This window comes from Musca domestica, unplaced genomic scaffold (assembly GCF_030504385.1).
Source record: "Musca domestica strain aabys unplaced genomic scaffold, Musca_domestica.polishedcontigs.V.1.1 12, whole genome shotgun sequence".
Classification (NCBI taxonomy): Eukaryota; Metazoa; Arthropoda; class Insecta; order Diptera; family Muscidae; genus Musca; species Musca domestica.
Genome location: NW_026712155.1, coordinates 1710010 through 1722867, shown reverse-complemented (window position 1 = coordinate 1722867; position 12858 = coordinate 1710010). Strand labels below are relative to the sequence as shown.

At 36.6% G+C, this 12858-nt stretch overlaps 1 protein-coding gene and 1 non-coding gene across 7 annotated transcripts in view; one reads left to right on the top strand and one right to left on the bottom strand.

The window, feature by feature from the left end:
- Positions 1-1108: 1108 nt before the first annotated feature.
- LOC101901105 (mucin-5AC) overlaps positions 1109-12858 on the bottom strand; it is a 41394-nt gene continuing 29644 nt past the window's right edge. For 5 of the 6 annotated variants that reach the window (XM_059118039.1, XM_059118043.1, XM_059118040.1 and 2 more), the window contains exons 4-7: positions 3841-3942; positions 3518-3668; positions 3332-3456; positions 1110-3266 (exon numbers count right to left, since the gene is read on the bottom strand). In XM_059118039.1, coding sequence (XP_058974022.1) covers positions 1671-3266; positions 3332-3456; positions 3518-3668; positions 3841-3942 — 1974 coding nt within the window. In that variant the 3' untranslated portion in view covers positions 1110-1670. Of the gene's footprint in view, positions 3267-3331; positions 3457-3517; positions 3669-3840; positions 3943-12858 lie in introns of all 6 variants that reach the window. The other variant, XM_059118044.1, reaches the window with a different exon arrangement.
- TRNAF-GAA (transfer RNA phenylalanine (anticodon GAA)) lies at positions 9045-9117 on the top strand. Its single transcript has one exon. It is a non-coding gene; the product is annotated as a tRNA-Phe (tRNA).

The following is a 12858-nucleotide window of genomic DNA, read 5'->3' as shown; positions in this document are numbered from 1 at the left end:
ATGGGTGATTTGTTCCTAATCTCTAAAACCTATTAAAATTAGTGAAAAACAAGAATTTTTAATTTTTTTATTTTTTTTTACCAAATACGTCTTATTGCAATGACAGTTCACAAAATATTAACACGTTTCAGTTGCTCTGACCAGTAAATTTTATTGTATGCACATAAACGGAATTCCCCTAAATTAGTGCTATTCACATTTGCTTGACCAGCTTCGGAAAAATTAAATTTGACAAAAAAAATTTAAGTACATAAAATTTCAAATCGTGCTAAATGGAATAAAATAGTGTAAAAAAATTAAAAATATTCGATTTTCAAACCGTGTTATATCAAAACCGTGTACAAAAAGACCGTGTAAAAACAGACTTAGGTGTATATCCATAATCAGCATAAAATTCTAAGTCGATTTAACGATGTCCGTCTGTCGGTTGAAATCATGATACAGCTCACATTATATGACGTAGAGCGTCAAAATTTAGCAGAACAATTTGTATTGTGTCTAGTATTGTTGGTATTGAGATATATCGGTCCACGTTTTGGTATAGTCCCCATATAACGGAACCTTCCGATATTCGGTATTTTGATGATTTTTGCCACACTTTTTTTTCGTTGATTTGTCTGAAAATTGATATTTGTAGGTTATAATGGGTTCTAGCTTCGGTGGTGAAACATTGTATGTATAGGTCCATATTTTGGTATAGCTCACATATAACGGTACCTCCCGATATTCGGTATTTTGATAATTTTTGCCACATTTCTTTGCAGATTTGTTTTAAAAATTGTTTTTTGTGGGTCCTAATGGGTTCTAGCACCGTTGGCGAAACATTGTATGTATAGGTCCACGTTTTTGTATAGCCCCATACAGCCGACCCGACATTCGGTATTTTGATGATTTTCGCCACATTTTCCCTGGGATATGTCTAAAAACTGGTATTAGTGGGTCATAATGTTTCCTTTACCCTAAGGTGGAGGGTATTAAAAGTTCGGACCAACCGAGCTTAATGTTTTTTATTTGTTTTTCCAGACAATTAAATAATCACCAAAATAACACATATGTTTATAAGTATATAATTTTTATTTTTTAATTTTATTAACAAAAAAAATCTTAATAGATAGAATTGAAGTACACATAATTGTTTGTATATCATTTTAGGTAGATAGTATTCATTCGATATGCATACTCATACGTACATAGATAATTAAAACTACAAGATGTGCTCTTACATATGTAAAAACAAATGGATTGTAATGTGTGTGTGTGTATAAGGTACACAGCTTATGTACACAAGAGGATTTGTCTTTTTCGCGTTCGTTCGTTCTTTTGTTGTCTGTATGTACATAGGGGGGGTTAGTTTCACAACCCTAACAGGGTCAGGGATTTGACAACTGTCTTTGAAATAGGTTGCAGTGGTGGTTAGACTAACATGGAATGGAATTACAAATACGAGAGAGGGTGCAGGTGCGTGTGTGTGGATGCAGGCATGTATATAACTTAAAATAGTTAACAGTAATGTGGGGAATGTGGGTGAACCATATTGTGGGACATTTCTTGTGGCAGGGGCATCTAACCAATATCCACCAAATTCGATGAAATTTACTCGCAATGGAATTTTAAATTATTTACTTGGAGAATACTTGTAATTTACACGAGGGAAGTTTCGGAATTGACTTCTATCTTCGTAGACATGGCTCACAGGTACCGGGTATTACGTAGGACGGATGGCATTCTGGACACTTGGGATTTTCACCAAACCAATGGAGATGTTCATCGGTGTCTGAACGCCTTTCGGGTATCTTCAATTGGAACGAGTTGTACACATCTGTGGCTAGGTAACCGGTACGGCCGATGTTTTCCAAAGGAAAGGCATACTCGGGCACCGACAGCTCTTTGCGTATCTGGAATATGTCTTCTGGCATAACGGGGCCACTTGTCGAAGGTGTTGGTGGGCGGGCAGTGGTAGATGCGGTGGCAACTTTTTGTCTCGTCGTGGCAATATTATTGGTCGGCTGACCAGTCTCTTTAATGGACCTGGACGCGGGCGTTCGAGATATGTCTCTGTTGTTGTTCGTTTTTGTCTGATCGATACCAAAATTGTTGATGGGAATGAAATTGCCACTGGCGCTGATGGAGTTGTAATCAATTATGGTTTCGGGGTATTCTCGGCCATCCACACCAATTGGAGCTTCTTTCTTTGGTGGTTCCAGTCCATCCGAGGGTACCTTCCATTCGTAGTAGATTGGTGGTCCCTGTGTTGTGGCCACATCGTGTTGTATGAAATCCGTCAAGGGGGGTAGTAGATGTTTGGAGGGGACATTGTCTATGGATGTTTTTGTGGTGTTGTAATTCGTTCTCGATGTGGGTCTTGGTGTGGGAGCCTTGAAACCCTGGGCAGGAGCTGGGGTCCTTATCTCTTTACTTAGCTTATCGGCATCGTAGCGATTCGAACCTCTCGTTGTTGTAGTGGTTGATGAAGAAGTGGGAGCTCTTGTAAACGGCTTGCCGACCATCGTTGTTGCCCTCGACGATGCTCTGGTTGTAAAGGGTGCTGGTGTGGTTGTGGTCTGTCGTGTCATGAATGGTGATGCTGTGGAGGCTTTGAACAGAGGTCTGACCGTGGTCGTTGCTGCTTTTGTTGGACTTGACTCCTCCAAATTGTAGATGGGATATAGCAATGGTGGCTCATAGATTTTTGAGGGAACTTTTATGTTGGGACTCAGGGTGGTCCTTGTTGTTGTTGTCGTCCTTGCGGTGGTCGTAGTTGTTGTTGTTGGCGCTCTCGTCGTTGTTGTTGTGGTGGTAGTAGTTTTTCTTTGAGTATTTTTCTGACGATTTTTGATGTTTCGATCTTCATTGGAATTAAAATCGGCCGAGGTGTTGTACCGGGTACTGTGACTGGTGCCGAGATCATCGTGTTCGTATTGCAGATGTTCATCATTGCGATTGTGAAGAGCGGCAACGCCGTTAAATTTCAGACCCTGCGAACGACTGTTGGCGGTAACGGTCCGTTGGGTGGAGGGTCTCACTGTTGTTGTACTAGACGGGCTGTAGTAACTGTTGCGACTAGTGGGCGGTCTGGCAGTGCTGGTTACGAACGTTTCTGGTATCTGAGGTTCGTAGGCAGGTGGTAAAATTAAACGACTTGGTGGTGGTATTTTCCATCTTTGCTGGCCTGCCGGTTGATTGGGTTGATTTGCAGTCGATTGCAAGGATTTCTCTTTCTTCTGGGCATCGTTGTCATAGATCTGATTCAATATGGAAGATAGCGACTGGAATTGAGAAGATGTTGGTGCATTTAAAGTGGTCGATTTGAATATGAAATGTGCTGTCATACCTTTTGATATTGATTTCTAAACGATTCGCCTGAATAGTCGGGAGCATAGGGCCGATCTAACAAATCTGGTCGAGGTGTTCGTAAATTATTTTCTTCTTCGTTAACGAACGGTTTATCCCGCTGACCTGCAAAGTAATAATGAGTTGAATAAATTGATGAAATGATTTTGTCGTTTCATCGGCTCACCTATCAGCAAATTGGCTGTGTAATCGCTTTCTGCTTTCGAACAGTTCACCATGTACCAGTGGTCGCAAATCAACATACGCTGTTGGAATAACGTTGTATTTGGACAGGAATAGCTGAATTGTCTTCCCAAGCCATCGCACATATGGTAAACCTGTTGGAACAAAGGCGACAATTTAAGAACTTCATTTGGGAGGGCAATATCTCAAAAGAGTTCATCATATCATCTGATTTGTGGAAATTACATTTTTATAGTTTTTAAATTTCAAGATTTCGAATTAAACAACTTTGGCAAAAATATCGAATTACACAACAACTGAACTTACCTGACACCCAGTCTCAATGTCTGCATAATAACCCGCCGGTCGGCCAGAACATGAAAACGATGTCTTCGCAAAGGTCCGATGAGCTCCAATTGCATTTTGGCTCTGAAAATAAAAATGACAAACGACACAGATCAAGAAGAGTAACTGCCGAGATCATTCAGTCGCAATGAATCAGAAATCATTGAATTTGGCATCGATGGTCGAATGAAGTCATAAATCAAAACTAATCTGGCCATCATCCATACAACCATCCACCTCTGCATGCCCCCATCATCGCAGTACAACAATGAACAGAGTTTTGCATAAATATTTAATTTATGAGTTGGAAGATTAATTGCTGTCAGCCAGAATGTCATTCAGTCAATTCGTTCGTTGTCCGCTAGGCATTTCAACAAGACCCCAGTTTGATGGACGTGCGCATGGGAACACTCTATCGGTGGATGGTAGTGGGAGTTTAAATTATCCCAGCCAGTGTTCATTTCTGTATTTGCATTTATTTGCATGTCGGGGAAAAAGGGCATCGCATTTGATTTACACTGTGGAAAATGTGAATACGGACAAGAGTGAAAATATGCAGTAATTTGTACATTTCTCTTTGAAAAAAGCGTTAGATGCTCTGCCTCACAGCCACTTGTACTTACATAAATTGTCCCCAGTGTAATACTAGATATGTTGCCATTCTCATGTAGCATTAGAGCAGTTGTTCTGCAGTGTAACTGTCACATTGCAAATAAAGTTAATATTTTGCCTACTTTATTGCTCTGAACATCGAGTACATCAGCGGCAGATGATATTGCAATTTTTCTTAGTTTAACATTTTATTCAACAAATGTAAGCATGTCTGTACAGAAGTATGTTTGTGGAGGATTTTCGAAATAATACAGCATCGGGTCTTGATGTTATGGCCGGTCATACATTTTCGGAAAAAATCTACAATTTCGTCCAAATGGAAGGTATTATAACATTGGACTCAATCTCAAAATAAAAGCTACTCTTCTCCGTGATGAGTTTTACTAAGTTGGAAATCTGTAGTCGGATTCCGATAAATATATACCCTCTGTCTTGACCATACAAAAGGTATGTTTTGTATTAATTACAAATTCCAAAAGTAGTAAATTTTTTTAAAACGATAATTTTTTTGGGTAGTCATTTAAAAGTATTCTTTTTCCATTGGGTCAGAAGAACCAAAAATTTATTTCAGACCCACAATTTTTTATGAGATTCTCAGGTCAGGAGAACCAAAACTATATCAGACCAACGATTTTTTTTCTAGATTCTAAAGTGTTTTAAAAATTCACGATTTTAAAGAATGCATTCCTTAAAAAATAGTATTTCAAAATTCAAACTATTTTGAAGCTTTTAAACTTTTTTAAGATTTAAAAAAAATTCAGAATTTATTTTCGCGATATCCAAAAAATATTTTGTTGATAATACTCAATTTTTGTCCGATACTCTTTTTCAAGGAAGACGTTTAGAAAATATTTATAAAAAGTTTGTATATATCTGGGAAGACCTTAACCAGGAGGTCCTTGAAAATAAATTTAAAAATTCCACGATCATTGGCCGGAAGTTTTTGAGAAATATTTTTAAAGACAATTAACACTTGACTATGAGGTCACTAAAAATATTGTTACGTTCTTGGATTTTACTTAATCCCGTGTAGACGTTGTTTTATTTCCCAATACAGCTCGTACCAAATAAAACGCGGGTTCTTTCGGATTACGATTATTACAATGATTTTATTCACACAACTTTACTTTGCACTTTACTTTACTCGACGGTTTCAATTCGCGATCTGATTCACAACTGACTAACTGCCTTTCCATTTCCCCTATTTATATGAGCCTCGCCTGTCGCTACAGAAGTTTCTAGACGATCTGGTAACGCCTAGATTACGAACAATCTACCAATGCAACGAACACATACAAACTTACATTGAGCAATAACAACAACACATATACAGGCGAGGGGGTAACAAAGAAAGAGGAATTAAGCGATCATCAATGATGACGTTTAACAAGAATTGTACGTCAGCAACAAAATAGACAATGAAAGAGGAAATGGAAGGATGTAGAAAAATCTATACAGTAGTTGTTGTTGTGAAGTTATTCAAATAAACTGCGTAGTAGAAATTTACGTTACAATTCAAATTCTTAAATTAACGGAATTCATCTAAATTAACTTAAATCTAAAGTTATATTCGTAACAATATTAACCCCCAAATATTTTTTAACATTAACGATTTTTTGGTCACAAAGTTTTTTAAAAGAATCTAAGGAAATTCTTTAAAAAAATATTGTAAAAAAATCTCTCCTATTCCAAATTTAAGAGACATATTAAAATTAGTAAATATTGAATAACATTGCTATGATGGTTTTGATTTTTTTTAGAAATTTCCCAACACCCAAATAAAAACTATCTTGACGAGTGTCAATCGAAACCATCGCACGTCCGGCAGCATGTATGTAATTATGCCGTCATAATGGCAAAGCCAAAGGCTATATCGCGCTCACAACAAAATTGCATTTAACTTCTCGCTATCAGATCACATCGATCTTGTTTTCTTGTTCGCCAGTGATGATGTCATTCCGCTTGACAATTTGCCGTAAACATGTCACACAGCGAACGAATTATTGTTATTCGCCGAGTTTCGTTTCAGATTCGAATGAGCGGTTACTTCATTTAAGGGACTCCTTGTATTACACGATGCCGCTGGCAGTGGCACGGCCTGGAAGTTGGCAATCTGGGAATCAATTTAATTTAAGCATTCATTGCAAATGTGCAACCGAATGACAATCTCGGCGAAAAGAGTAAAGTTCACAAGGCAGCAGAGACTGGGAAATTAATGGAGTCGCAACGTCCACATCTCAATGGAGCCACCAACCACCACCATACTCACGTACCTCCAATAATTCGAGTATGTTGTTCATTGTGTCATCCAGTCATAGATTTTTATCATTTGAAGGTACGTCTGCATGTGTGTGTGTGTGAGTGTGCAGAAGTCTATGGCCAATCTTGATTGACATATTAATAAGCAACTGAAAGCTGTTAATATCGCTTCTCACGTAAACAACTCCGAAAAATTGAAAAGAAAATGATTGACACATGCCCTCGCCATCATCAGCATCATCTTCGCATCGGCATCGGTACCAAAATCGGACAACACCTTGGATTGTTGCATTTTATTTCTCAAAACAAAACATACAAACGGATGTGAATTTGACCTAATTTTGTATAATTAAAGAAAACGATGGTAGGTACACATTAAATATTTAATGTTCTCGTATATTTAAGGTTTAAAGCTAATTGGAAGCTCTTAAAATGTTCCTTCTAATAATTGCCGCCTAATTGCAACAATTTGGTCTCCTGGTCACTACTATTTTTTGTTCCAATGCTGTCGCATACAAACTTGTTGCATGCAAATTTGACAGGAAGCGGGTCTGGCCTCAGGTGTGTATTTCTGTAGTTTTGCAAAGCTGTTCTACATCCTTATAGTACGATGATTGATACCTTTCTTGGTATATTCCTCATATAAATATACATTTAGACTTTTTGTATTTCAAAGAATCTACCTGTTTTAATACTAGGAGAAGATTTTCGCAAAGAACCAAAATTGAAGTTTTGACCGATTTTTGAAAAAAAAAAAAAAAAAAAAAAAATAAGTAAAAAAGTATCGGTCGGTTTTTTACCGAGAGATGTATACCCTCAGCCAATGTTCGATAATTTAAAAATATTTTGACTTCTGTTATGAATTTTCAAACTCTTGACCCTCTATGGAGTGGTTTTTGAAAGAAGAAAGGGATATTGAAATTTCATATCGGACCTAAATAAATATGATGTAAATATTATTATGAATATATAAGGAAATCGAGCATTTATATCTGATTTATGGGAAATCTTAAATTCCATATTTATCTCAGGATTCTGGCTGAGAGACTTATATTTAGATATAGCAAGTTGTAAGGAATCGCTGAGTGGTTTCGCAATTTATGACAGATAAAAGTATTGAAAATTGTGTCCCTTTGTGGGAGAGGTACCAGAAGGGATTCGCAGATATATAGCATCTTCACAACAAATCTTGTGTTAGGAAAAATGTTTGAATGTGTGAAATTTAAAGAGAGTTGGATTTTCGCTTTCTTTGAGCGTTTTGTCTTTCAAAATCTTGAACCCTATGTGGAGCAGGTAGCAAAAGAAATGATCCGATCTCTACTATCTTTATAACAGATCTTGTGTTGATGAAAATATTGAGATGTACCATGTTTGGAATGGAATCGGATGTTGATTTCGCTTTTTATGAGCTTCATGGATATTTAAAATTTGGAGCGTTTGTGAGGGAGGTACCAGAAGGAGCGGGCCGATATTTTCAACTTTCGCACCAGATCTAGCACTGACGCAAATATTAGGATTTGCAAAGTTGCAGTATAATCGGAATTTTTTGAAAAAATTTGTATTTTTTGCAATATTTCGACCCTTTGTGGGGGAGGTACCAGAAGGAGTGGACCGATATATTCAATCTTAACACCAGACCTTGGGTTAATATAAATAATGGGATGTGTGAAACTTGAAGATAATCTGACACTTACATGACATTTTATGAGAGTTGTAATTATTCAAAATTTTGACCATTTGTGGAGTGGACCGATATTTTCCATTTTCACACCTGACCTAGCACTGACGCAAATATTAGGATTTGCAAAGTTGGAGTGGACCGATATTGCCCATCTTCGAACTCGATCTAAGTTTGGCAAAAATATTACAATGTACCAAGTTTGGACCAAATCAGATACTCCCTTCGAGAGTTATTGTGCGCAATAGCCAGACAGACGGACGGACATCGCTAGATCGACTCCAAATGTTCTGAAACGGATTTGGTCCAAAGAGACCTAGGGTCTAAAACCGTTATTTCGACTAGGCACTTTTTGACCGCATCAAATGATATATACCCTCTGTAGCCATATTAAGGGTCACCCAAATATGTTGGCTAACAGAGCCTCTTATCTAACAGAATGAATTGATTTTATTCACTTGCTTTCAATGTTTTAACGACGTCACAAAAAACCTGTGTATGTATGTATCTACGTATGTTTGTGGAAATATAATTATAACTAAATATATTCACTGAGAATTGTATCAGCAAAGCAAACGCAAACATCGATGGTGTCACAGTGTGTATTTATAGGCACTTAGGCAATCACCACACATGTGCCGAAATAGCTCAGTTGGGAGAGCGTTAGACTGAAGATCTAAAGGTCCCCGGTTCAATCCCGGGTTTCGGCAAAACTTTTTTCTTTTTTTTAATTCTTTTTTTTTTTGGAAAAATAACTTTATTTAAAAAATAACGTATGTATACATCGTTTTTTTTTTCTTTTTGTTATTGAAAACTAAGGAATGTTAAATTGGCTTAACCAATCGAGACAATCCAGTTGCAGCCAGCCAAGCCTTTAAAAGTGTTTCTAAAATAAAAATCACCATCAATTTATTATCTCGTTAACACATTGCGACAGGGTTACCTTGAACTTAAACATAAACGACAAAAATAAAAAAAAATGAATATGAAAATTGAACGAAGGTTAGCTGTTGTATTCTGAAATTTTCTATTGGAAGAAGAAGAAACGTAAACAGAACTCGATACTTTTGACACCAAATTCAATGGGGATATGGCCACTAAGTGTTTAATATGCAAAGATGCATTACATTTTGAGAATTTTTAAATTTGAATAATAAAAAAAAGAGTTGAGATTTTAAATTTTGTCACCTGTATTTAACTCCCTTTGAAATGAACTCAAAATTCAGCTCACAATTTAAAAAACACCTACTAACAAAAGCCTAACGACCGCTTTTCAAGTCTTAAACGGCACATAATTTTGAAAATTTATTCCGCGAGGCTTTGTCTGAGATGTCATGAAAAATTACAGTTCATTAGAGTCCACCACATCTATCCATCAGCATGTTTATGTTGAGACCCCGTTGATGTTACATTTTATTAATTTCCATTTGCCGAACGAAATGTTAACTAACTTGTCGTCGCCTTGTTGCTTAATTCACAATTTTGGATTTCTGCAAGAGTTGTTTTCCTTGAGTTTCATCCAAATTCTAGATGGGTAGTAAGCAAATCGATGGAAAATTCTAAGATTCTTGCCGATCACAGTGACGGTTGCTGGTTTTCTGATTTTGATTGAAAGTCCAATGGGTGTTGCTGCTGGCTGGGTCTGATTTGCTGCATGCCAGTCATTTCATTTCACTTCATTGCACTTCGATGCAATGCAATTGATTTGATTGTTGTAATTAATTATTCAATTCAATTATTCAACACGCTTTGTAATTATTATTTTATGAAAATACACAAGAATAAATTTAATGAAAAAAATTCAGTTTTTTTGTTTGTGTGCTGGAAATTTGATTGATTATCTATTTTGCAATAAATAATATACAAATCTAAATTGAAATGCAAATTTATGCCATACAGGTCGGAAATCAAATACGATAGTGCATAAATTTTTAAATAGTTAAACAACTTAATTATGGTGTCAGAGTTAACATATCATGAGTTTATTTATTTATTTGTATTTAATCTGGAATGGATTGGGTGACGATTTTAAAACGAAATCAGTAAGGAAAGGTCGATAGACGGGACAGGCCGATTATATGATACCTTAAACCACTATGCGTGTATAGTAGATCTCCGTAAGAAAAAACTATGAACCTTATTTGAATGCGTATCATGGTTTTAGAGTAGTCACAATTTGGGAACTATATCCAACTCTGAATCAATTTTCAACAAATTTGACGGAGGCTTTTGTACTTTTAGTACCGGACCGAGTTTCAACAAATGGAAAAATTTGGTTGAATATGAAAAAACCTATCCAATTTGGGCTGATATTACATATATGGGGGACAAAAACCGGAAAATCGGATAAAAATGTACATCGAAGGTATATAACAATCTGAACCGATCTCGATAAAATTTGACAGAATTATTTTCGAGCTGTATCTGATGTCCGGTATCAAATATCATTGTTGTGGAGTGCATATTACACATGTGAGTTAGAACCGATTTTCTCCAAAATTTGAAGCACTGGCTTTTAGGCTGGATCGGATAAAATACAGTCCTTTTGGGCTAATGTTAGCCATTTGGTGCACAATAAACCTTATATCGGAAAAAGATATATGTAGGAGTTATATCCAAATCAGAACCGATCTCGATAAAATTTAGCAGAGGTATTTCTGGGCTGTATATGATATCTGGTACTAAATATCAATGTTGTGGAGTGTATATTACGCATATGAGGAACCGATTTCACCAAATTTGAAATACATGATTCTAGGCTGAATTCGGTCGTAAGTGACACAATTCACTTCATTTGGGCTGATAATAGCCATTTGGTGCACAATAAACCTGAAATCGACTAAAGGTGGATATTGGTAGATATTGGAGCTATATCCAAATCTGAACCTATCTTGATAAAATTTAGCAGAGGTATCGGATATCGGGCTGTATCGGGTATCTGGTACCAGAGATCAATATTGTGGAGTACATATTACGCATGTGAGGGGCTCAAAACCCCAAATCGGATGAAACACATAAATGGGAGCTATAACTATATCTAAAACGATTTTTACCAAATTTCTAGGATGAATTCAGTCGAATGTACCAAAACTCAGGTCGTTTGAACCGATATTAGCCATTTGGTGCACAATTCACCCGAAATCGGACGAAGATATATATGGGAGCTGTATCTGAATTTCAACCGATTCTCAACAATTTCATAGGGTTCGTCCTTCTCCATGTTACAAACAAATGCCCAAAGACATAATACCCTTACCACTATGTGGTGTAGGTTATAAAAAGGCTTATGACATTCGTATGAGGAAAAAAACTTGTTCTTCTCCTATCTAAAAATTAAACATACAACACCGATTTTGCTTAGTTAGGAAGAGAAAAGTCTGAGCAAAGTGACATGTACAGCGTCACATGATCCAGAGCAAAATTGCGGGATAGCGCATTTTGAGAAGATGAACGAAAAGGAATGAGATACATCCAAAATGTTCCGATGCGAATAAATTTCGACAATATGTCTGAACGATCATTCGACAAAGTGTCCTTCCAACCTTGTTTCTCTAGTTCGTCTATGTCAGTCCAAGCATTGCTTATTGGTTAAAATGGTACCCGACGAATTTGGGGTATTAAAAACTTCCCAGTATGTTGGATCTCTTCCTGCAAAGTTCAATATTTTGGTATAACAAGACCTCCAGTTTTTTTGGAGTATTGAGATGAACTCACTGGTTGTATATTTCAAATTTTCAATTTATACAAGTTCCATATAACAGACCAACTTTAAACGTTTTACAGATTAAGGTTTTAGAATGATACAATGCAGGAAATATGCAATATATGTTCACTATTGGATATATCGGTACCTCTAGATGTTCAGTAGTTCGAAGTGTCCGCCCGGATTTCCAAAAGTATTTTTTTCATTCGTATGTTCTAATAGATTTAGATTACTACCTTCATCAGTAGATGATTTTTATATCTTTTAGATGCAGAACACAAAAAGCCCCTTCTATTCCTCTTTCTTTTTCCCCAAACCTTATCTCATTGTTCTATTTTCTCGATCTATTGTTTATGTCAAATCCATTATTAAATGTTTTTTTTCCTTCAACTTAATGACAATAAATTAAGTTGCTTCTCCTGTAAACCATCGAAATGAGAAACTGCAAACCAACAAGTCACTGCAACTGCCAAGCCAGTCATTGCCTTGGATTGCAAGTTTGTTGGCTGGAACATGAATTCGACAGTTCATTTCCCGAAATGTCACCGACAGCAAATAAAGAAATAGAACCAAGTTTACAAGTATCCCTTATAAAGCACAAGCTGTTGGTTTTCCGTCTCGATTTGGTAATTAAGACATGCTCTGGCATTTGGTTCCTTAGAAGAGAACATTGACGGCGGTCGTATTGCGTGTTTGCCATTTATGGAAGAGCCAGCGATGAGGCATCGAAACAAAATTACTTGGAGAC